Source organism: Pyrus communis, chromosome 2 (genome assembly GCF_041283825.1).
Source record: "Pyrus communis isolate YQ-2024b chromosome 2, ASM4128382v1, whole genome shotgun sequence".
Classification (NCBI taxonomy): domain Eukaryota; kingdom Viridiplantae; phylum Streptophyta; class Magnoliopsida; order Rosales; family Rosaceae; genus Pyrus; species Pyrus communis.
The window spans coordinates 7950773-7975972 of record NC_142566.1 but is presented as its reverse complement, the minus strand read 5'-3'; the positions used below and the strand labels follow the sequence as shown (position 1 = coordinate 7975972).

Sequence of the window (25200 nt, the reverse complement as noted above, 5' to 3'; positions counted from 1 at the left end):
CTAAGCTCCAAAATATGATTAGCTGCACACTAACACAAAAGAGGGTAAAATGCAACTTGTATAACTAAAAAATATCACAAAGAGACTAGGAATGGATGGTATAAATGTATGAAATATATGAGTTATCAGTTAGTTAATACAAATCCTATTTCTCTCTCTAAACTTTCCCTCTCTAATATCTCTGTGTTCATCCGTCCTTTCTTCTTGATTTTCCCTTAGATTCCCAAACATTGCAATGTAGTTAACAAAGAGGACGAGATAATAGTAGTGGAATTGATGAGTAAAATCTTCGGTGGTACATAATTACCGACACAATAGCCCTGCTTCAGGGCCACAAACTCATCTCTGAATCGGGCTTTTCCTTGATAGGAAGGTTCTTTGTTTAAATTCTAGAGGTGGTCCCCGAAATGTTCTTCTCGAATGTCGATAAGTCGTCTAAAATCTCCAAAACTTAGGGAAAAGCTAACACGTTTTTCATATTCGACAAGGTGGCAAGATTCGACACTTAGGTTCAAGAACCAAGAATGCTTACATCACGCGTGTGATGAACGAAATACAACCCAAACTTATGCTTTGATACCCACTAACACACCCCGATCCGGAATGTCCACTAGACTCTAAATTGAGCTATGTTGGCCGATACCAGAAGGGTGACGAAGCCTTAAAGTGTAGTGATGTGGAAAATATGAATAAATTTAAACCTAAAAGTGCCTAAATATGAGAGTGCACTTGTGAGCGGGAATGAACTCATTTCACATGTGATGTCAAAGCATAAGTAAAGTACAGTTAGGTAGGTTGATAATCATACCATTGAAGGTAAACCACCTATACCAAAATAAAAACCGTTTTGAAAACATTATAACCCCTCGCCGTAAAACAAGTATAGTTTCCAAATATACATACTACATATAGTATGAAAACACTTACCGTAGTCTGCAATATCTCAAGATTTCAATACGTCACAAAATGTGTAAATTGGCATATAACTACCAGTAATCACAATATCTCGCAGAAATGAACATATCACATCGAGTGCTCATTGACATATGCTGACACACGAGTTCATGCAGAGGTATTTTGACATGAACATGACTGGGTGATATAATGATTTACGCTCTAGTACTACAATCACGTGAAGACTGGTGCTATGCTCATCACATACGAGTCCTAATTGCCTATAGCAATCTATGATAGGACTGGCACCTACAATGGATCCAAAGTGAGCATATGGTATGTTGTGAACATACACGTGGAAGACTGGCCCTGGCCATGGCGAGTACTAACACCAGTGCAACAACGATGAGCAGATAACGTAAATAAAATCACACAGCGGTAAGTCAATAATTTACGTTGACATAATACTATTCAATAAAATTTAATCATAGCCATAATTAAAATCCCACAAAGTCATTTCGCTAATTTTTATAAACATTAGACAAATCTAGGCATACATAAGAAATTCTTTTTCAAATATATAAATGGAAACTAAATAAATATATACTATTTGAAAGCAAAGACCCATTCACAGATATTTGTGAGGTTGCAGCTGTTCAAGCTAGGAAAGCCGGAGTCTCTGATAGTAATCACACTTAAGCATAATATTGGGATTCAATAGTAAAATTCTATTGAAACAATTAAATTTGAAGAAATGGACGGCGGATTCAGAATCAGCGCGTATAAATACGCTAAGAAAGGTCCCGGGAAAATTTTGTAAAAAGTTAACAAAAAATCAACAGTCAACCCTAAAAAGTCAACCAAGTCGACCCAGCGGTCAACTATGTTAAAACTTTGAAATTTCACTAAATGGATGTTACAAACGGACTCGGGACGTCGAAATTAGCCTAAGGGGGTTTCCGAGAAAATTTCGAAAAAGTCAACACAAGAATATTCTCAGCCCATTTCGGAATTGGGCCAGGTTAGGCCAGAGGTTTGGGCTTAGGCCCCATTTTATTTAAAAAAAAAAATTTTTCTTGTTTCTATACTGGCTCGGGTTGACCCGTTTGGACTCGCAAGTCGCCGAACCCAACAAAGAAGAAAGCCAGAAGTCCCTGGCTTTGATCAAGCATAAAACTTTACTAAACCTAATCGTCCAATCTATCAAAATGAAGCCCAAGAAACAAGGAGTCAAAATATACCATTGGGTTCCTTATCCGTGGCTGGAGGTGGCTGAAAATGGGCTCAAAAGTCATCGAAAAATCTGAGAAGTCTTCCCCATAACGGTTTTGTACCAAAACCCTCATCAAAACCCTTAAGAAAGCTAGAACATGTACTAAAACATGATCCAAGAATTTTTTAGGTTGTTTTCATAGCTTAACCTTGTTGAAAGTTTGCAAACTTGCCGGAAAACATGGCGGCGTTCCCCGTTATGTTTCTGTGAAGTGTGCACAGAGTCCAGAAAGTGAAAAATCCGAATGAGAGAATGGAGTGAGTTGTTTTGTGGTTGAAACTCGTTGAAACGATGATGGTGGTGGCTCGATGCATCCCAAAGAGACGGGAAAGTAAGAGAACTTGAGGGGGACAAGAGAAAGCTTGCAGCAAGATGGAAGAGAGAGAAAACCCAAGTGGTGGTTTGGTGGAGTTTGCCAAAAGAGATGGCGAGTTGGTGGACATTGGTGTTGCCATTGTGGTTGCAGGGTGAGACATGGGAGAAAGGTGAGGGAGAAGTGAGAGTAACAGAGAGAGAAGGTAGAGAGAATAGAGGCGTCTAAGAGTGGTGGAAAAGAGGAAACATGGCAAGAAGAGAGTGCAGAGTTTGTGTGGGTGTGGGCCCCTCAGGCCAGAAAAATTATAAAATATTTAAAATATTCTCATAAAATATTAAAATAATAAAATACTCAAAATTCAAATTTCATAAAGCACCCTCAAGTTTCGTAGTTGCGTAAAATCTTTACTGTAGCTCCAAATTCGATTCTGCTTGCGCCTACGCATTCGTTTCGTCAAGTACTTCGAGGTTACGGTAAAATAATAGCTCATACGTGTTCCAAAAAGATGGTCAACAAAAGTCAATAATCTCGCCTCTAGGCGCATTTTCGACCATTCACTCTTTTAAAATTAATAAAATCGTTAAATTAGGGACGGGTTGTCACACAATATTTATATTAAAATCTAACATAAAATGACATTAATTCGACTACAATGAAACAGAAATTGTGAAGCAAAATCTAAAGTTGGGATGACCTATTCCAAAATATCAGAAGTTTGAGAAAAGGGTTGCCACATGTACATGTAATGGAATTGGTTTGTAATTTTTGGAAAAGGATCCAGTGAGGATCCTTTTCCTGGGGATCCTGTGATCACGACCGTTCATTGTACATTGTGCGGTCAGTTTTCGTTAAGTACTATTTATATTTAATTTTAAATTTTAAATATCGAAATAATTTCTGATCGCACAATGTACGATGAAAGATCATGATCACTGGATTCCTAGGAAAAGAATCCGGCGAGTATCTTTTTCTATAATTTTTGTTTAGTTTTGGTGCATCGTGTACAACAAAAGTCCATAAACCTCTTGTTCATTAAGATAAAATATGATTGATATATTATTATGGGTTTTTTATTGGTTTAAAATCAAAGATCCATATAAAAAGAAACCGAGAGCTTTAGAGAGTTTAAGGAAGGTATATAACTTGAAATAAAACAAAGTTCGTTTAGTGTTATCAGAAGTGGTATTTTCAACTTATGTAGTACGCAATACAAAATAAAAAGAAAAATGTGAGCACCTTTTGGTTTTGAAGTAATACATGGTTAACAATGAACAATAGTTGTAGTACTCATGTGTAGAACAACATTTACCATTACATATTCGATAAGAATCACACTTTTGTTAGTAATATGATCTGTACAAAGTGATTGATAAATGTGGGTAGTTTGAGTTCGAACCATATAGAAAAAGGACACAATATGCTAAGAAGAACTGTATTAAGACTTCTAAATTCTTTATATACACTACTTTAATTTTTTGAAGTACCTTTGAATGATTGAATCGCGTACAGACTTATTTTGATAATCTTAAAAGAAATAAAAAAGGAGAAAAAGAGACCGAGACCTAAATTTGAATTTATCGAACTACTTCCTGGGGCTTATAACTCTAGTGGTAGAGCATTTATCCTCAAATTTTAAACGACAGTGTTCAATTCTTCCCTTCTTTCACCTGAACGTAATAAAATAGAAAACTATTTCCTTCCCTAATGATTAACCTTTCTCTTAACATTACTCAAGTCTTCTTTAAAAAAAAAAAAAAAAACACATTATTCTTGTCTTATGAGTTGCTACCAGAGTTATTAGGAACAGCCCATGAATTCAAACATCCAAAGTGCCCAGTCCATTGGAAACTCCTCGTACTTGTTCCAGAACTCCTTTTGTGGGACATGAACTTCTTGAACCGCTTCCAATCCCCGAGGATGGCCTTCAAGTCCATAACCTTGGCGACAATACTGCGGCAACAATTGGCATGGACCGTGCTCACTTGCTCGAAATCCTTGCTATCTTGGCAAAAACCACTAAAATATAGGGTGTCTAAGAACCTTACCCTAAGTCCCAACTCGTCAACAATACCCCCTCGGATTAGGTTCAATAGGACATCCTGCTCTTTTAGTCCCGTGGCATTGTCCTTGGAGGTGTACCATCTATCAAACAGTGCAATGGTCTTATTATTGGATCTGATGTAGTAGAAGCCAGTGTTGATTAACTGGCTTATGTTCCATGGATCCCCAAAGAACATATCCGTACTTATTTGTAAATCTTCTGTTTCGTTTTTGCTTAGTTTTGTGAAGGGGTCCCTTAGCCACAACACATCAGTATCCTGTTACAAATGATAAGCCCAAAGGAAAAAATTAAGTGATTTAAACAAAGTCTTCTGTTTCGTATGTTCATTATTAACGGACGGATTGACGATAGCATATCAATAAGCTATCGATAACATTGATCATATAATATCAGTATGTCAACGTATTTTCAATACACTATCAACATTATCGTTATAAGTATTTACACTATCGACACAAAATCCTTTCTCCGACCGGTGTCTTACACACAGAAATTTTACTCCCTTAAATATTTAATGGCACATTAAAATCTGATAAAATAGCACCATACACACTCATAGAAAATATCTCTTGCGGTAGCACATAAAGTTTCCATTAACTTTGTCTGGCAACTGGCAAGAAGAAATGGATGTCAACTCGGGCATGTGGTGCAAGAGTCTTATCCCATGACAAGAATAACAGTTATACCCCAAGAGATACTGACAGACAAAAGAAAGATGCAAAGAAATCAAGAAACATATGCAACAATTGGAGAAAGGGAAAGAGGAAAATGGGGTCCTATACAACTAATTTTCAAAGCAAAAAGTTGAACTGTCATCATCATATTGGATTCAATTTTCATGCTATGTAGCACTAAATACTCTGAGTATTGTATGGCTGGATTCACAGGACTACAATAAAAACAACAATTAGAATCAAGATAGGCCATCCAATGCTCGTAGCTCTATTATTGGAGAAAGACTTACATGAAAAAAGTTCACAGTCATGTGGCGTTCTCCAATAACGCATTATCATGTGTAATTTTTCTCCACGTAATAATGTATTAGACGTCATGATAGCACCCACGAACCTATTTCATATAAGTTGTTATCCTATTATGGGGGAACATTTGATTAACGTTAGATCTGCTGTTACATGTAATAAGTTACACACGTTCTAGGGTTTAGGGTTTTATCCTGGTATAGCACTCATCAGTTATCTCATCACTACAAAGCATGCAAGTTTCTCTACAACATGCATATTGGTCGTATCATTCTATTCACATATATGTCAAAATATATTTATTTTATAATGCCTATGACATAATTAAGGAAACAATTAAGGAAATCACTCGAGGGAAAACCTAGATTAGTTGAAACTTGACTAATTTTATTAGATTAGTTGAACTAGATTAGCCTCTCTTTTTATGATCAAAATTGACTAATTAATTTTATTAGATTAGTTAAACTACCAGCTCAATAATCAATCTCAGGTGATCACGTTTTTTTCGTAGGAAAATGACATGCATGGTGACTGACTGGTGAGGGCTTTATTCTTTTCAGCTCTTCCCAAAAGTGTAAAATACAAGCAGAAAGAAAGATGAAAAAGATCTCATAAGATAATTGGTTCAAGGAGTGTCAGCAATAAAACATGTACATATGCTCACATTTTCAATAGAAAGTTGTATACAAACGTGGTAATATCTTCAGATGATTATCCTCACATTATGTTTTATTCCATATTACTTTAATTTTGGACTTTTATTTCTCGTTAATTATTATAACAATTAACAAGAATACACAAGCGAAAAAAAAGAAAAGAAATTAATATAGTAATTATATCAAATCATCATGGCAATGTTGAGTAGTTATAAAACAAAATATAATTCAAAGTGGAAAAGATGCAAAACTGGATGGTGTCATTTTATATACACATAGGTAAGGTAGGCTACACAAAAGCAAAATCAATTCCACCTATTTAGACTAACATATTTCATTTTTCATTTCAGACCACACCGACTAACTTAATTTAAATTGTTTTAATTTCTTGATACATATTCTTTGGAAAAACAGACATATGAATGATCTTTATAAATCATGTGGTGCTAATTATGAACAATTATGCATAAGCGCATCAAAATGTTTTTAAATTGTTCAATGTATCATGTGGTGCTGATTATGAACAATTATGCAAAAGCACATTAAAATGTACGTAAAATTTTCAGTGTATTTTTTTTTTTTCATGTTTTCATAAGAGAGGTTGCAGTCATTACGCTAAATCCGAATTTTCTTCCTATAATTTCAGTTTGATTAGAATATGAGCTTTAATAAATAAACAAATAAAAAATCATCTCCTATAAAAAAGAAATTTTAAGTGTAAATATTAATTTTTTAACAAATGACGTTATCCTAACAATAATGTGGTTTAAATTCGCTTTTGAAAATAATCAAATCTAAAACTTCTCACTTACAATAATATCACTAGATTAGAGTATAATACTAAATGACAAGTGAAAATAGTTATATCTTATACGAGAAAAATGTGCATAGTCAATAAGCCAATCAATAAAACAAATGCCAATACTCCGGACTGACAATTAATAAAAGCTTGTTTTCTTAATTTTCATGTGATTGAGTGGGACTCAACATCCTTGCCCTCAGTGTTACTTACTGTCATATCTAAAAGTGGTGACTGCCAATGGTCAACTAAAATAGTTTCCAAACTTTTGGCGCACAGCAAAGTACGACCGATGAAACCGATATTTAGTGGTGGTGGTTTCGATGATAAAGATAATTGTAATGTGCTCTAACACTACATTATTTATCTATTAGATACTTGTTATATGTCATGATTTTGAAGCATCGATATAGAAAGGAGGGTAAAATTATTTCTACACCTCTTATCGACAAAATAATCTAAATACAGGTGAAAATTTGACAAAACCCACATACCTTGACAATGAAAATGAATTTAAATCATATTATTGCTACGTAAACCTAAATCCATCCCCTCCACATTATTTGCCAACAATATCTTATTTTTCTTGGTTCTTGTATACAAAGTCAATCATAGAAGTAATCCCTAAATATCGCTATCTAGGGCACCATCCCCATCTAGCTAGTACTCTTCTGGATACCCACCAACCCATCACATTCATTAAACGTGCATCACCAAAAGCTTCATCGTGCTTGAACTCACTTTTATTTTGCTTACATTACAGGATATTGAACTCTAAATTCGCCCTAATTTTTTTCTTGTCACTTATAAAACATTTTAAACAGATGTTGATAAATGTTACCGGCGCATATAAACGTATATATACTTTTAATTCAGTGAATCGGTATTCATACTCTCATAACACGCTCTTATGCTTTCATGTTTATTTTTCGTTTTAAATTTTTCCAGTTTGTTGTTTAGATGAACTAAATGGAATTCGCCGACATTGGGAAAAAAGCCCCACTGTCAATCGCCTTCACTTCTAAATATTCCAAAAAATAAAGAGTGTTGTTATTCCTACCAGTTTCTTATCGAGTATTTATCAAATATAGCAAAAAATTAACCCTTAATTTCAAAAATGTCACTTTTTATAAAATCTTTCAAATATATCCAAAATTCCATCTAAATAGACATAAATACCCTCAAATTTAACAATCAAATAAATTAAAGACTTTTTAGCCAGAATGATTCGTGACATTGACATAATGTAACATCCCACATCGCTCAGGGGAGTGGATCCTCTAAGCTTTTGTTTGGGCCCAAAATATTATTGCTGGGCCGAGCAGCAGGATGTGCTCGGCCCAAGGAGATGATAAATACTATGGGCCGAATAATAAGGCCCGGGCCAGCTAACAGGGTCGGCCAAATCCTATCATTAATGGTCCAGATAAATAGAAGGGTCGAGGGAGTCCTGTTGCGACTGGGATTCTCGACCAGCAAGGAATGAAGTCCCGAAACGAAGGAAAATTCAGAATCCCAGTAGGAGTAGGTTTGTTCGAAGAAGAAGCGAAATGGGACAAGGACTCCCAATCCAAATCGGAGTCAGTTTCAAGGAATGGGGCACTATAAATACAAGAAATCATGCAAACAGAAAGGACCTTCACAATCAGCATACAATTGCCCTGCGCAAAACCTCTCAAACACCTTGAGATTTTTTCCTTTTCTTTTTCTTGCCGACACACCTTCAGTTTGGATAAACAGCACTGTGGAAGCGCCCGGCGAGCACCTTCAGTTTGGATAAACAGCACTGCTGCCGCAGAATCAGCCGACCGAGAAGCACCTTCAGTTTGGATAAACAGTACTGCGTCGAGGTCGACCGATTATCTATCCAAGTCTCGGTCGAGAAAGGTTTTCGAACCTTTGTTGGCAGAGGTCACCTTGCTAAGCTTTCTCGGCATAGTTAGGTGTTACGAATCACATTGCTCGGCGTACAGGACGCCGATTGGTTTTATGATTGGATACTCGCAAGTAGGTTTCAGGGTTCGGCATTCCGACGGCCGAACTACGTTTACCATCAAGACATACATCACGTTCGAGTACCTGTGCCCATACACCTTGGTCTCGATTCGACGTGCTTATACTCTCACGAATATAATCACGGTGACCGAATCGGGCTCCGACGATTATTGAACTCCGCAGAATTGGCAGCCTTGTCTTCAGGCTGTAGAACTCAGAGACCGAGAGCGTTCCTTCCTCGGTCGCAATCGCAAGATACAGAAGTCAACGACGCGCTCCAAGCGACATCAACAAATTTTACTCCTCGGCCGAGCTCGGCCGACGAGTTGGCACGCCCCGCATTCAACCGAAGGACGTAGTTAGCTTACTAGTTACTCGGCCTGCGCGCCACGTAGGTTTTGTAATTATTAGGGTCAACATTTTGGCACGCCCAGTGGGACCATTTGTGCTAAACCTTCGGAGTTCATGACCATTGAGACACGGTCTACGAAGCAGAAAACAACCATGGGAAAGTCAACGACTGACTTACCAGTGCAAGGCCTTGGGCAGGATTTGCACTCTACAAAAAATCCGATCATAATTGCGCCGCTCGAGGCCACAAGTGTAACACGCCGAGAGAATGAGGTCTGTTTCGGCGGGCAACTTCACAACCCCGCAGTCCCGAATCAAACAGCTGGAATGTTCATGGAAGGGATTGTGGAAGATTGTGATGACGATGGCAGGGAAGGTTCCGATCCACCAACTAGGACTTTCCTTCGAAGACGACTGGATGAACAATATCGTCAGGTCGAGCAGTCGATTGGTCAGAAGATGAATGATTTGCTAGACGCAATACGTAGTAGCAGCGATACACAGACCAGAATGCTTGAACTACTAGTCAGTAAAGCTTTCGAAGATGGACAGGTCGGCCAACCGCGGCAGTTCCCGACAAATGTGCCCATACCAGCCGAGAGAGGGTCCGCTCGGCCGCAGCCAGTCCCCTTAGAGAGAAGAGGACCAGGAAATAGATCCGAGGGACCAAGCCAGGGAGATGAAGACGCTTCCATAAACGTGACAGAAATCCAGAGAATGATTGATTCGGCCCTAAAGAAAGGGCCGAAGTTTCCAAAATTCATTCACCCATACCCGGCTTATGTGGAAAGGTTTGAATACCCACGAGGATTTAAGATCCCTGATTTCAGCCTCTTCGCCGGGGAATCATCTTTATCCTCACTAGAACATGTGGCTCGGTTCACAGCGCAGTGTGGGGACGTCAATAGTGATTTCTACAAACTACGGCTGTTTAACTTTTCACTAACAGGCTCAGCCTTCGCCTGGTACATTAATCTTCCACCCAACTCCGTGCAGAGTTGGGAAGAGTTGGTCGAAAAGTTCCATGAACAATTCTATCGGCCAGGGATGGAGATGTCCGTATCATCCTTGGCCAGGATGGCTCAAGCATCTGATGAATCTCCAATGGAATACCTAACAAGGTTTAAATCGGCCAGGAATTGGTGCCGAGTGCCACTCCCCGAAGTGGAATTCGTCAGGATCGCCCTCAACGGATTGGACGTGGAGTACAAGAAGAAGTTTCTGGGGGCAAATATTCGAGATATGTACGAACTTGCTCAACACGTCGAACAATATGAGTATCTGCTCCGAGAAGAAAAGATATCAAAGTCACCATCCCGGGGGATGTTGTATAAGAACCCCACGGTGAGCTATGCATCGGCCGAAAGTGAAGACCCTCAGTATGCGAGTGTGGATGCGGCCAAGATCATAATAGACAAACCCTATGTTTGCAAGGCTTTGGCGCAAGTAAATACCAAATACGCCAAAACCCGTTTGACCGCCGAGAAAACGGGTAAGTCATCAAAAGTATACACTTTTGATATCACCAAAGCTGACGCAATTTTCGATCAGTTATTGGCAGCAAAAATCATCAAGCTTCGGCCGGGGCATACTATCCCTAAGGCCGATGAATTAAAAGGAAAGATATACTGCAAGTATCATAATTCTAATAAGCATGCAACCAATAATTGTGTTGTGTTCCGGGACACAATTCAAAGCTGGATCGAAAAAGGAAAGTTGAAATTTCCGGAAAAAATGGCGGTCGACGTTAATCCTTTCCCTTCGACAACGATTGGTATGGTGGATGCCCACCTTCCCAAGAACAAAGGGAAGGCCGAATATGTCCCGGTGCAGCATATCCGTCAACAAAATGGTCGAACAAGACTAAAGCTTGATATATTTTCAAATGCACCGCCAACGGAACAATCGGTGCGACCCGCCGAGGAGCCGATGACAAGGTCAAAATCCGACGGAACTTGTGGCTCGAAGGTTTTATGTGACCATTGTAAAACACCAGTCGAACCTGGGAAGAAATCTTCAACATCACCTACGGCCCTTACATCATCAAAGGGATTAGGTCCACGACGTTAAGTGTTTGATCGACTCGGCCCACAAGTACAGCCAAAAGACCAGACCTCGGCCAGGCGGCGTCTTGATTTCGACGCACCTTTCTATAATGAGGATTATTACTCGCGCAATGCCAACAGTTCAGGATTACCAGCCGATCGCAAAACTTTCAAACCACCGAGGACATCAGATCAACGCTGGTACAGTTACAACTCTCCAACTGGCTTGTATACGGCGCTATCTAAATCTCAAAAACGTCGCCGCCAACGGATAGATTGCATGGCTCGGCGACAAGAAGCGCAAGCTAGCCCGGCCAACCAATGGCAACCAAAAAAGGCCGTGGAAGATATTGGCGAACGGCCAACCCCGACTATCATGACCGAGTTAGTCGAAGGGAAGAAAGTAGCGGATGCTGATTTCGAAACCACTATTGAGGAGGCTGAGAAACGTATTAAGATCCTTCTCCGGCCTGGGGAAACGAGAGCTCGTCTAGAGTACTTTACACAAGAGGCCGAAAGGAAACTTTCTCCGTTACCAACGCGCGAGCCGTTTATCAAAATACGGCGCAACTTACACCCTCCATTCCTCGGTGCATCCATGGAATACATGCGAGAATTTCATAAGAAATACTCCGCAAATGATTTGTACGGACTCCCCAAGGCATGTCAGGAAGCCCTCGACTTAGCGCTAACTTGTCCTGATGCCGAGCAGATTATCCAGAAAACTTCTGATCCAGCCATTAAAGCTAGGTTCCAACATATACGGGAGGCTCGGGTCCTTGGTTTTGAGGTCGATCCTTATATAGATATCGATGCCGCCGAATTACCCTTTTCGCTCGAAGACCTTCAGCATTTACGCTATCATTTCGAAGTCTTCTCAGCTGTATCGCTCTTCGGCCTCACGGCCGACGAGGAAAAACGGATAGCACGATTGGATACCTATCTAGACACGAGGAACGCCCGTATTGCATATGAAGAACGAGCCCGTGTAACAAAGGACCAACATAAATCTTCGGCAGTCCACATCGTCGAAGGAAATGGCCCACCCACACTCGATTTGGTTCCCACGTCTCGGATACCGGCTCTTACCGAGGAACTCAAAAGTCTGATCGAGGATTTTCCGACGACTGCTACAGAGGATAGTTCTCCGGAAGACGACGACCATGACCCAATGGGCCCCTCGGTCCTCGAACATATGGAGATTAGTATGGTACACGTTCTACCCGCTGAATTCCAACCGAGTACCCACCAGTCGAGTTTCTTGGACGGGGACGTAGTTGCCGAGGAAGCCACACAAGTAGACTTCGTCGCAAACGACGACGACCGAGAAAACCAAAGCGGAGATAACCTTAAGGCAGCTTTGGCCGAGCTATTTCCCCGCTCCTCCTCGGTTAATCTCCAACACCTGAAGCCGTTGTACGTCACGGCACACATCGAAGGATTTCCCATTTCTAAAGTATTTGTCGACTGTGGAGCCACGGTCAACATTATGCCAATATCCGTCATGAAGGCTTTACGCCGTTCTGATAATGAACTCATTCCGTCAGGGATCACTATGAGCAGCTTTGTTGGTGACAAATCTCAGACCAAAGGGGTGCTCCCGCTGGAAGTTAGCATTGCCGGTCGTCAACACATGACGGCATTCTTTGTCATTGATTCCAAGACGGATTATAACGCATTACTTGGCCGCGACTGGATCCACCAAACCAGTTGCATTCCTTCATCATTATACCAAGTCCTCATCTTTTGGGATGGCAAATCGGTCGTAGTTCACCCGGCCGATAACCAACCATTTGAAACCAACATGATTCAGGCTCGCTATTATGATGATCACGTCGGCTACATCACCCTCCAAGGCCTTAACGAGGATGGACGGCCGACGAGAATTTCAGTACAAAAAGTGATTGAGGTCCGCGCCGAGACTGTCCAACAGGATTCGGCGAGACTTGGCTTGGCGAACTTGGTTATCAATGCCGATGATTGAGCACACCACACAAGAACGGCGTCAGGCCGCGGTTTCATCTACAATGGAACGTCTGCTGGTCCATTGGTACGCCATTACCAAGCAACCACATTCTGGCGTCAATTTAATCGAATTTCTGGCCGAATCAGATAACGGCCCCGTTCTATCTTTCGATAAAGTTCAGGCTGCGCCGGCCGAACTCGAAGACCATCGACCTCAAGTCAAGGACCCGTTAGAGGAAGTGAACGTCGGCACGGCTGAGGATCCTCGAACAATGTTTATTAGTGCGTTACTCCCATCGTCCATGAAGGTCGAACTCCGTAAATTACTCCACGAATTTAAAGATTGCTTTGCGTGGAGTTATCATGAAATGCCAGGCCTCGACCGAAACCTTGTGGAGCACGAACTACGCATCAAGGAGGGGTGTAAGCCTTTTCGACAGCCTCCTCGCCGATTTTCAAACGAAGTACAACTCGGCATTAAGGAAGAATTAGTTCGGCTTCTAAAAGCCGGGTTTATTAGGACCGCTCGGTATGTCGAATGGTTGGCCAATATCGTCCCCGTATTAAAGAAAAACGGTGCCCTTCGCATTTGCATCGATTTCCGTAATCTAAATCTGGCTACTCCCAAGGATGAATATACGATGCCGATCTCAGATTTATTAATTGATGCCGCGGCTAATCATGAACTGCTCTCTTTTATGGACGGTCATACGGGTTATAACCAGATTTTCATCGCCGAAGCTGACGTCCACAAGACGGCTTTCCGTTGCCCGGGGGCACTTGGTACTTACGAATGGGTAGTCATGCCTTTCGGCCTCAAGAATGCTGGCGCCACATACCAAAGAGCCATGAATATGATCTTCCACGACTTAATCGGTACAATCGTCGAAGTTTATATCGATGATGTGGTCGTAAAATCCAAACGTCGTCAAACACACCTGGACGACCTGAGGCAAGCGTTCCTTCGCATGCGCAAAAACAACCTCAAGATGAACCCGGCCAAGTGTGCTTTCGGTGTTTCGGCCGGTAATTTCTTAGGATTTTTGGTGCACCATCGCGGCATCGAGGTCGACGAAAATAAAGCCCGCGCCATCATTAGCGCACCACCGCCGACGACAAAGAAGCAGCTCCAGTCGTTACTCGGGCAGATAAATTTCCTCCGTCGCTTCATCGCCAATTCGGCGGGTAAGATGAAGGCATTCTCTACGCTCTTAAAACTTAAGGATACCGACAAATTTGAATGGCGCGAAGAGCATCAAATGGCATTTACGCAAATCAAGGTGGCCCTTTCAACCCCACCCGTGCTCGTTCCACCATGTCGCAACAAACCCCTTAAATTATACATTTCGGCAGCTACTGAATCCATTGGTTGCCTCCTCGCTCAAGACAACAATGGAGGGCGTGAACAAGCGATCTTTTATCTTAGCCGAAATCTGAATGAACCAGAGCTCAATTACTCCCCTGTCGAAAAACTGTGCTTAGCTTTGTTTTTTGCTGCATCCAAGCTTCGGCATTACATGCTCCCATCAGTAACGCAGGTCATCGCCCAAACAGACGTAATTCGATACATGCTCACTCGGCCTATTGTCAAAGGCCGAATCGGGAAATGGACGCTCGCGTTATCCGAGTTCAGCCTTCAGTATGTACCCCAAAAAGCCGTCAAGGGGCAAGCTCTCGCCGATTTCTTGGCCCAACACCCTTCCCCTTATGATTCTGAGGGAGACAACGTCGATATCGGTTTAATCACCACGCGCGATGGTCATTGGACTATGCATTTTGATGGTTCCAGCACTTCGACCTCGGCGGGTGTGGGCATTGCAATTCAATCGCCTGACCACTGCCGATGGTATTTTTCTCTCAAGTTAGATTTCAGCTGCACCAATAATCAGGCCGAATATGAAGCCCTCATTATCGGCCTCCACGTTTTACACGATCTACGGGCCTCCCGCGTTCTCGTCCTCGGTGATTCCGAACTTGTAATTAACCAGATAAACGGCCTGTTTCGTTGCATGAGTTGTACTTTAGCGCCCTATCACATGGTCGCCACCTACCTGGCCGAGTCGTTCGAACGGATCACCTTTGAACACATTTCACGCATCCACAACACAGACGCCGACGAACTCGCCCAGATCGCCTCCGGAGCACAACTCATGGGGGGCAAGCTAGGCCGAATTGCAGTCACAAGTCTGCGCTCGTACCCAGCCTTGATCAATCGGCAAACTCTCCAGCGCGCACACGTAATACGCACAAGGGTAATGTCTCTCCCATCCCTACTAGAACGAGGAGATCCCGTGGAAATATGTGCCGTCGAAGTAGAACCAGATGATTGGAGAAGGACGATGTTACGATACCTCGATAACCCCAATGGGAAACATGACCGAAGAACGAAGGTCCACGCCACGAATTACGTGTCGTACCAAAATGAGTTATATCGCAAGGGCGAGGACGGGTTACTACTATTGTGCCTCGGCCCACAAGAGGCCACCCAAGTAATGGCCGAGGTACATGAAGGAATTTGTGGGGCACATCAGTCCGGACGAAAGATGCGTTGGTTGCTCCGACGACACGGTTATTTTTGGCCCAATATATTAAAAGATTGCATCGAATATGCACGGAGGTGCGTACCATGCCAAATTCATGGACCTATACAGAGAGCCCCGGCCGATTTACTACACTCGGTCACTAAACCTTGGCCATTCAGGGGTTGGGCAATGGACGTAATTGGCAAAATCACGCCATCATCAGGGGCAGCGAAACACGCGTGGATAATGGTAGCAACTGACTATTTCACTAAGTGGGTCGAGGCAAGGTCATACGCCGAATTAACTGCTAAAGAGGTATGCAACTTCGTAGAGGAGAATATTGTGACCAGATTCGGCGTGCCAGAAACGATCATAACTGATAATGGTACGATATTTAAGGCCGATAGGTTTAGGGAATACGCGACAAGTTTGAATATCCGACTGGAGCAATCTACGCCGTATTACCCACAGGCAAACGGGCAGGCCGAGGCAAGCAATAAAGTGTTGATCGGCATCCTTGAAAAAATGGTAAAAGAGAAACCGGGGTTGTGGCATTTGAAGTTAAATGAAGCATTATGGGCATACCGAACTTCACCCCGGTCGGCCACTGGAACCACTCCCTACGCATTGACTTATGGACACGACGCTATGTTACCAGTCGAATTGAGTATAAGCTCGTTGCGAGTAATTGAGCAGAATGATTTGTGCAGTATTGAATATAGTCAAGCGATGCGACAAGAGTTAGAAGACTTGGAAGAAAGTCGAATCGACGCGGGTAACTTGTTGATAGCACAAAAGAAAATTGCCGAGCGAGCATATAATCAGCGTGTAAGACAAAAAACGTTCGGCGAGGGAGAACTGGTTTGGCAAACTGTTGTTGCCTGTTGGAATTAAAGACCCCAGATTTGGCAAGTGGTCGCCAAATTGGGAAGGGCCATTCATCGTTCACAAAGTCCTCGGCAGGGGGGCATATCATCTAAGAGATCGGACGGGTTCAGTTCACAAATTACCGATTAATGGAAAGTTTTTAAAGAAGTACTATCCAATTACATGGGAAATGCAAGAGTAAGACCATTGTATTGAGAGCAAGACGACCATTGTATAGCAAAACGACCATTGTATTGATAACAAAAAATCATTACAAGTACAAATACAATGATGAACTCCTAAGGGGTCGAGGGGAGGTAAGTCTCAAGGGCAGCTTTCAGCTCCAGCCACTTCGCCTCGCTCAAAATTATCTCAGCCTGCCGCGTTTTCTTGTTGCACTGCAGTTGCTGGATACGCCGTGCGCCGGCAGCGAAGGCCGTCAGCCGAGCCTTGTTAGCCTCAAAATCCTTCTCAAGCTCGGAAGCAGCAGCCGACCTTTGACGTTGAAGGTCAGAAATCTGACGCTGGAGGTCAGAGATCTGGAGATCAAACTCGGTCAGCTTTGCTTTCTTTGCCTTGAAAGCCTCCATCTCTACTCGGCCAGCCTCATGCGCAACCTTGGCCACCTTCAAATCGTCCTCGGCCTGTAGGGCACGCTCAAAGATAAGAAAGTGTTGCCGAGTCCGCTCCAGGAGGTCGGTTAGGAAAGAGATGCCCTCCGGGCTCAGGTGACCACCGCTGGCGAGGTCATTAAGACACTCCCCAACAGAGTCAAGGCCCTTGCACTGGAGAGCTTGAGAAGCAGTCAGAGATAGGACTTCGTGCAGCTTCACGAAGACTTCGGCGGGCGTGGCTCCTGCCGATTCGGCCTGAGCTGCAGAGGAGCCGACCTCACCGGTCGTGCTTTGAAGCAGAGCGTCAAGTTCCACTTCCCACGATGGCTGTGCACATAATAGGAAAACTGTGAAGGAAAGTAAGACGTGATATAGTGCATAAAAAAAAAAAAGGGGATTGTTTTAGACCTGCTGAGAAGAGACCTCGGCCATGCCCTCTGGGTCATTGCTCGAACCCAGGGAGCTTAATGGCCGAGCCCAGTGCCTTAGACCGCTACGCAATTCACGCGGCCGATGGAGGTTATCTACATTTGATGGCCACGACGGCGGCCAGGAAATATAGACAACGCCCCTCGGCGCGTAAAATTGCCGGTGAAATGAATGTTCAGGCACCTGACATTTAATATCTTTTCAAAAACATGTCACAAAAAACTCAAAACACAAAAGAAACAATACTTACAAAGGCCGAAGAGACTTCCTGTGGAGGAATGGGAGGGTCTTCGTCCTGCGGGTGGATCGGTGACTCAGCCGTGGCCTCAGGATCGACCATGGGTCTCTTGCCGCGTTCCGCCGCAGTAGGACGTGGTCGAGCGGTCACCTCGACTACAGGAGGAGGATGGACGGGAGGAGAGTTGACTAGTCGACGGCGGCGTTGCAGCGGGACTTCGTCACTCTCGCTCTCGACATCCTGAACAAAAAGAGAAAACAGTTAGCATTACGACTAGAAACCTAAAGAAGCAAGTGGAAGCAGAATTATACCTCCAAAACGACCGTTGGAGACAAGGGTGCTTCGGCAGGCGCAGCCGACTTCCCCACTTCAGGTACCACGACCGGCTCCGAAGCTGGAGCGGGCGCGACGATCGGATCGGCCGGGGAGACGGCTGGAGGATTCGGGGTTGGAGATGCCGGGGTAGCCGGCACAGTTAGAGAGCCGGCAGGAGCAGGCGTCCCAGTAGTGTCACTGGGGACGACATGAATTTCCCGGTCGCCCTTCTTCGCCAATTTCTTGACGCGTTTAGAAGGGCAAGGGGCCTTTTCCGCCGGCTCGGTCTCTTGGTGGGGGCGTTTGGTAGGGACCGACCGCTTGGTGACAAGGGTCCCCTTGGGCACCAGTTTTTTCGTCCTTGTCACCGCGGTGACCACCTCGACAGTTTTCGACCCGCGACCCCCTGAAATAGCAAGGCAATTAATAAACAAAGACAAGTGAGTTTTTCTGAACCGGCAAAGCAATTAATCAACAATATACCTTGGACCGACTCCTTAGGTTGAGTCGAGGGCACTGGTCTGGGCCGGTCACCAAACACTTTGCTCACCACGTCTTCGGCCGAGACGCCGAAGAAGTCGCCAGCGTACTCGTCCCACCAGTCCCCAAACGTGTCGATGCCCAAGGATTCCGGAACGGTTGGCCGAAGACGGAACTTCTTGCACCGATCCTGAAACTCCTGCTCCATCGTCCGGCACTCCCTCTCGGAAGAACCAGAAAGACGTCCCCGGCTCAGGAGGGAACGAGAGACGATCAGGGGTACAGGGCAACTTTGGAGGTAGCCGAGCTGTCGAGCGACAAAGTGGGGCTGGTAGACCTCCCAACCGGCTCGGCGAGCGTCGCAACCAAGGGGAAGGTCGCGAGCCAGTACGATTGACCCCCAGGACTGACGAAGGCCCGCGTCCTCGGCCGAGGCCCAAGTTGCCGTCTGGAGCCTGATTGACGCAGGGTACTCCTGGCGCCGGCACACCAAGAACTCGTCGTCCGAAAGAACTTTGAGATTGAAAAAGTGCTTGAGGACCTCGTCAGCCCGGTGAGGAGGAGCCGGTCGAGAGGCAAGTTGGGGGCCTAGGGCGGCCGAGCGCTGGAAGGCGGGGACCTCAGGCCGAAGAGTGGAAAAATAGACCTGCAGCCAGAGTTGGAAAACCCAGAGGGGCCCATTCTGGTGCGGGTCAATCTTGTTGATGGTCGTCTCGGCCAAGCAACGAAAAAGGTTGGCAAGAATAGCCGGGCTAAGCGCCAGAGTGTGACCACTAGCCAGGGCCTGGGCCACTGGCATATTCTCGACCAAGCATTTGTTCGACCTGGTACAACAAATAAATTTGTTGTACCAATAGAAGAGGAAGGCTTCATGTTCTCCCTTCCTGAGACTTTCCTCGCCTCGGCCGGCAAAATGGAGAATCAGAGTATTGTAGTTGAAGAAGTTCTTATGAAGCTTCTGAACTTCTTCTCTTGAAGGCTCCCGACTGCCTCGGTTGAGCGTTTCGACAGCCCGCTCGTCGAAAAGCGCCTTCAGGTCGAGGAGGGAGGGGCATCCAGAAAGAGCGGCATCGATTGGGAGACCGGATGGTGGAGTCCCAAGAATGGCCGAGATGTCGAGGATCGTAGGGCCGAGGGGTCCGAATGGAAGGACCATGGTGTTGGTGGCCGAACACCATAGGGTCAAGGCCGCCATAAGCAGCTCTCTGTCCATGGTAATTTCCATGGTCGAGAGAAGGATGGCATCATAGATGCCGAGGGCTTTCCACTCCTCGCCGAAGAATGATTTCATTCGATCCACCCAGGCGGCCCAAGCTGTGGTGGTCGAGGGCCAAGCTCCTTGAGGCCGAGCCAAGCACCACTTGGACCAGTCGAACCCTTGAAGCAGGGGTGCTAGGCACTGCTCCTTGAGAAGGGTGGTGATGCACATTGGCACTGCATCTCTGAAGAGGGGGCCCAGAATCTGATGAGTCGTGGCCATGTCATTCTCGAAGCGTAGGGTTTTGATTGCGCTCCGATCGATGAAGTCTTTGCACTTGTTGATTTCGTCGGAGAGTTTTGAGATAAAGGAGGCCATTGGAAGAAGAAGGAATTGCAGAAAGGAAAACTGGGGAAGAAATCGCAGAAGGAAACACTGGAAGGGTTTTTGGCTTAAAACAAGTGTGAGCAAATTGGGATTTTGGAGTTTCTGAAAGCGTAAGATGCGAATGGCAGAAATGTGGGCATTTATAGGTTTTTCAGAATGAATATCAAACGACTGGAATTCGAAATTGGGGGAAAATTTAACCGGAAAAGTTCCCAATCATTTCGAATATTTTGGGAACCTGCGAAGAGGGGATCGAGGAGTCGAAAATCCAGGATGCACGATTGCGTGCGGCGCCAGTTTTAAGGCATTAATGAGGATAAGACGTTCCAGTTTGCACGGTTTCGAGGCCCACGATTGAAAGTTTTGAGAACGGCGTAGAAGCGACACGTGGCCACGCTTTGGGGGCAACGAGGAAAGTGCAATCATGCCTCATAAATACGCAGGAATAACGGTCATTAAGTAGAGTTCCAAAAAACAATGAACGTTTTCGCTTCTTCAAGGTCGAGGCCCGACCAAGAGTTAATAGTCGGCGACCTCAGAAGCGAGGGGGCAATGTTTGGGCCCAAAATATTATTGCTGGGCCGAGCAGCAGGATGTGCTCGACCCAAGGAGATGATAAATACTATGGGCCGAATAATAAGGCCCGGGCCAGCTAACAGGGTCGGCCAAATCCTATCATTAATGGTCCAGATAAATAGAAGGGTCGAGGGAGTCCTGTTGCGACTGGGATTCTCGACCAGCAAGGAATGAAGTCCCGAAACGAAGGAAAATTCAGAATCCCAGTAGGAGTAGGTTTGTTCGAAGAAGAAGCGAAATGGGACAAGGACTCCCAATCCAAATCGGAGTCAGTTTCAAGGAATGGGGCACTATAAATACAAGAAATCATGCAAACAGAAAGGACCTTCACAATCAGCATACAATTGCCCTGCGCAAAACCTCTCAAACACCTTGAGATTTTTTCCTTTTCTTTTTCTTGCCGACACACCTTCAGTTTGGATAAACAGCACTGTGGAAGCGCCCGGCGAGCACCTTCAGTTTGGATAAACAGCACTGCTGCCGCAGAATCAGCCGACCGAGAAGCACCTTCAGTTTGGATAAACAGCACTGCGTCGAGGTCGACCGATTATCTATCCAAGTCTCGGTCGAGAAAGGTTTTCGAACCTTTTTTGGCAGAGGTCACCTTGCTAAGCTTTCTCGGCATAGTTAGGTGTTACGAATCACATTGCTCGGCGTACAGGACGCCGAGTGGTTTTATGATTGGATACTCGCAAGTAGGTTTCAGGGTTCGGCATTCCGACGGCCGAACTACGTTTACCATCAAGACATACATCACGTTCGAGTACCTGTGCCCATACACCTTGGTCTCGATTCGACGTGCTTATACTCTCACGAATATAATCACGGTGACCGAATCGGGCTCCGACGATTATTGAACTCCGCAGAATTGGCAGCCTTGTCTTCAGGCTGTAGAACTCAGAGACCGAGAGCGTTCATTCCTCGGTCGCAATCGCAAGATACAGAAGTCAACGACGCGCTCCAAGCGACATCAACAAATTTTACTCCTCGGCCGAGCTCGGCCGACGAGTTGGCACGCCCCGCATTCAACCGAAGGACGTAGTTAGCTTACTAGTTACTCGGCCTGCGCGCCACGTAGGTTTTGTAATTATTAGGGTCAACAGCTTTATATGTATATTCTCATCTCTACCTAACACGAGGTCTTTTAGGAGTTCACTAGCTTCGGATTCCATTAGAACTTCAAAGTTAAGCGAGTTCGCACGAGAGCAATCCCAAGATGGCTGACCTATTAGGAAGTTCTTGTGTGAGTTCCCAGAAACAAAACCGTGAGGGCGTGGTCGGGGCCAAAAGCGGACAATATCATACTACGGTGGATTCGAGCCCGAGATGTCATGGGGGCTTGAGCCGGGATGTGACACATAACTCCTTAATCTGGTCCTTAACAATTAATGATAATCAATAGTAGTGTTCTTGAATTTGTCTATCGTGAATCATTTTAGTCTTTCTGTGAATTTGTCCATCGTGATCATTTTAGTTTTTTTGTGAAAATTTTTTCAAAATTAACTTTAAAACCTATTTTATATTTAAAACTAAAAATGATATTAGTAAGAAAAAAGGCGTTGAATGCATGATTGAAAAGTTTGTTGCTCCCACTTGCGGTAACCGCGACGACACCCAATGTTGGTGATGAGGGGGTTGAAGGGGATAGGGTTGTGGTGGTGGAGTGTAGAAGCGAAGGTGAAGTTGGATCGGAGCTTAAGGCGACAGTAGCTAAAAACCCTTTAATTTATTTAATTGTTAAATTTGAGGGTATTTGTGTCTATTTAAGTAAAATTTTGTATATATTTGAAAGTTTTTATAAAAAGTGACATTTTTGAAATTAAGAGTTAATTTTTGACAATATTTGATAAATACTTTCTCATAAAAATCTTGAAGACAAAGACAAACACAATAACCAGCAGGCAACCAAAGTTTGCTTCACTGCTTTCTCCGGCCACTCTCCGGTTCAATTTTAATGTTTTTGTTTTGGTTGGATGTTTTAATTGAAATTATTTCTCCACTGGTGCAATAATTCTAGAGACAAGTTCAGAGTGGAGTGAGAGCGCTAATGAAGATATTTTAGGAATAAAAGTGGGTGGGAAAATCGAATTTTAATTTTTTTCAATTTTTTATGGTGGGTGAGATTATAACGTGAATAGATAAATAGGATAATGAGGTGAGTCTAGTAGCTCTCTAAATAAAAGATGGAGAAAAAGAAAGAGAGGCAAACATCTTAGGGCAAGATCCATCTAAAACTAAGAGTGCAACTTGGGTTGGGTTTAAACTCTAACCTAACCCAAACCCAAATTATAAAAGTTGAATTAGGGTTTGATTGACCATCCATCATGTCCAACCCGCTGCACCCCTAAACCGTATACATCTTATTCAGTGCTGTTTCCCTTCCATTTATGTATATGCCATAACCGACACCATTAGCGTTGCTGCGTGGTGGTTTAAACTATTGACTAAAGAAATAATAAAACAAAGATTAGAAGTTACCGTGAACACGAAGCTGTAGCCACGCTTGAGAACCTCCAACAGCAACCAAGTTCTTCTCCACATCATCTTGATAAAGTCTTCAGACATGTAAAGCTTCTCTCCCCCAAAATCCACACCGTCCGTCTCTAACCGGTAGCAATTGAGCCGCAGAAACATGCAGCGGTCGTAGGCGATTTGATCAACCGCCACAAGGACAAGGTGGTCGACCAACGTCCTTGTCCCCTCCCCTTGCCAGAAACTCTCAATGAAAAGGTCAAGCATGGTGGTGTCTGCCTTCACATCTTGGACTGCATATGCCTTGTTGATAACAGCAATGATCACGCTCTTGTTATCCATAGAGGCCTTGGCTAAGACGGTCTCAAGCTCGTCTTCCACCACATTAAATTCCGTAGTGGTGGTCACGGCTGCGATCTGCGAAAAAATTAACAGAAAAAGACAATTAAGAAAATTGAACATACTGGTGATCGGCAATCTCGCTTGTGGCACAGATGATTAAAAGCATTGAATTCATTACTTACCGGGGTTTGTGCAGTGCAGTCGATGTCATGTTTCTGAAAGGGAAAGAGAGGGTTTATGAGAGAGGACGAAGACAACCATATGCAAAGATAAACAACGCAAGCCAAGAGTAAAGAGAGGAAGGTAAGATGTAATCCGAGAGAGGAGTGTTTTGGGTGATCCATTGGAGTGTGTGTGTGTTGTGTTTTGTGTATATCCGATGGTGGTTTTTGGTTTTGGGGTTCCAAAACTAGAGTGTTGGGTATTCGGTCATATGGATGAACTCTAAGCCTCTGATCAAGCAGAGAAGAACGTGGCAGGTGGATGAGTAGGTTAGGTAGATAGGTCATGCAATGCGCCTGAGACCTTCGGTGCCATCAATATTTTCAAGGCTTATATAGACAGCGGTTTTTTTTTTTTTTTTTTTTTTTTTTTTTTTTGTGGTAATTTCTTTGGCTTTGGGTCTTTGTGTTGGTGGTCTAAAGTCCATACATTTTTGTGGGACTGTACTTATTAGGTCCTGACCAGTCGGGACACAGTATACTGAACTTATTATGAGGCACAATTAAGGAATGTCACCTGTCCTTGTAAATCTCCAAACACATAACCCTCGGTGAGTGAAAGGTTCGAGGGAGTTATTTTGGTAGTGGAATTCATGGCAAAGAAAGGATATTGTTATTTGTTTTATTTAGGTGTGTGATGATGAAGAGCCATAGCAGAGGGGAGGAAGAAGATGGTTTCGCTGGATAAGATTGGGGTTGCGGACGCTGGGAAGAGGGGATGGAGTCGATGCAAAATAGAAGGATTGGGATGAGGAAAATGATGAGTGTTTGATTAAAACATAGCAAGTGTTTGAGAGATTTTAGATATGAAATGTGGACTATTTTTATTGGGCCACTTTACGTGTCGAGTATCTAAGTATTGTCCCCTTTTGTGTGGAAAAAATATATATGAGTATTTTATGTTTTATTTTGGGTTGATATCATACTAATTAAGTCTATTGCAGTTTTTTTTTTTTGGTCAAATGATAAATTTGTTAGATTTAGGAGCCCTACAAATATGAGAATACTTTTTGAGAAATTGGTTGTTCTAATGACCGCAACAACCGGGTGTTGAACTAACCAAGGCAGTAGACGTAGTGGAGATGGTGATGGTAAGGTGGTGGCTGAAAATATTGATGAGAGCTTTGCAATTGGAAGAGGAGCTCGTGGGACCGTGTACAAAGCAGTCTTAACGACGGGATACAGTTGCTGTTAAGATGGTAG

The 25200-nt window shown here is 43.8% G+C and overlaps 1 protein-coding gene across 1 annotated transcript; it reads right to left on the bottom strand.

The window, feature by feature from the left end:
* Positions 1-4046: 4046 nt before the first annotated feature.
* On the bottom strand, positions 4047-24327 carry LOC148698483 (uncharacterized protein At1g28695-like). The gene is made up of 3 exons (XM_088683749.1): positions 23959-24327; positions 23441-23851; positions 4047-4801 (listed from the first exon to the last, which is right to left on the bottom strand). Exons 1-3 carry the CDS (start codon positions 24283-24285, stop codon positions 4259-4261), a joined length of 1281 nt encoding a protein of 426 aa, XP_088539875.1. The 5' UTR covers positions 24286-24327; the 3' UTR covers positions 4047-4258.
* Between the last annotated feature and the right edge of the window lie 873 nt (positions 24328-25200).

Coding starts and splice junctions, on each gene's coding strand:
- LOC148698483 (XM_088683749.1), bottom strand. CDS start 24,285: ATGACCTATCTACCTAACCTACTCATCCACCTGCCACGTTCTTCTCTG. Junction 23,852..23,958: donor ACTGCACTGCACAAACCCCG/GTAAGTAATGAA, acceptor ATTTTTTCGCAG/ATCGCAGCCGTGACCACCAC. Junction 4,802..23,440: donor GCTACAGCTTCGTGTTCACG/GTAACTTCTAAT, acceptor CATTTGTAACAG/GATACTGATGTGTTGTGGCT.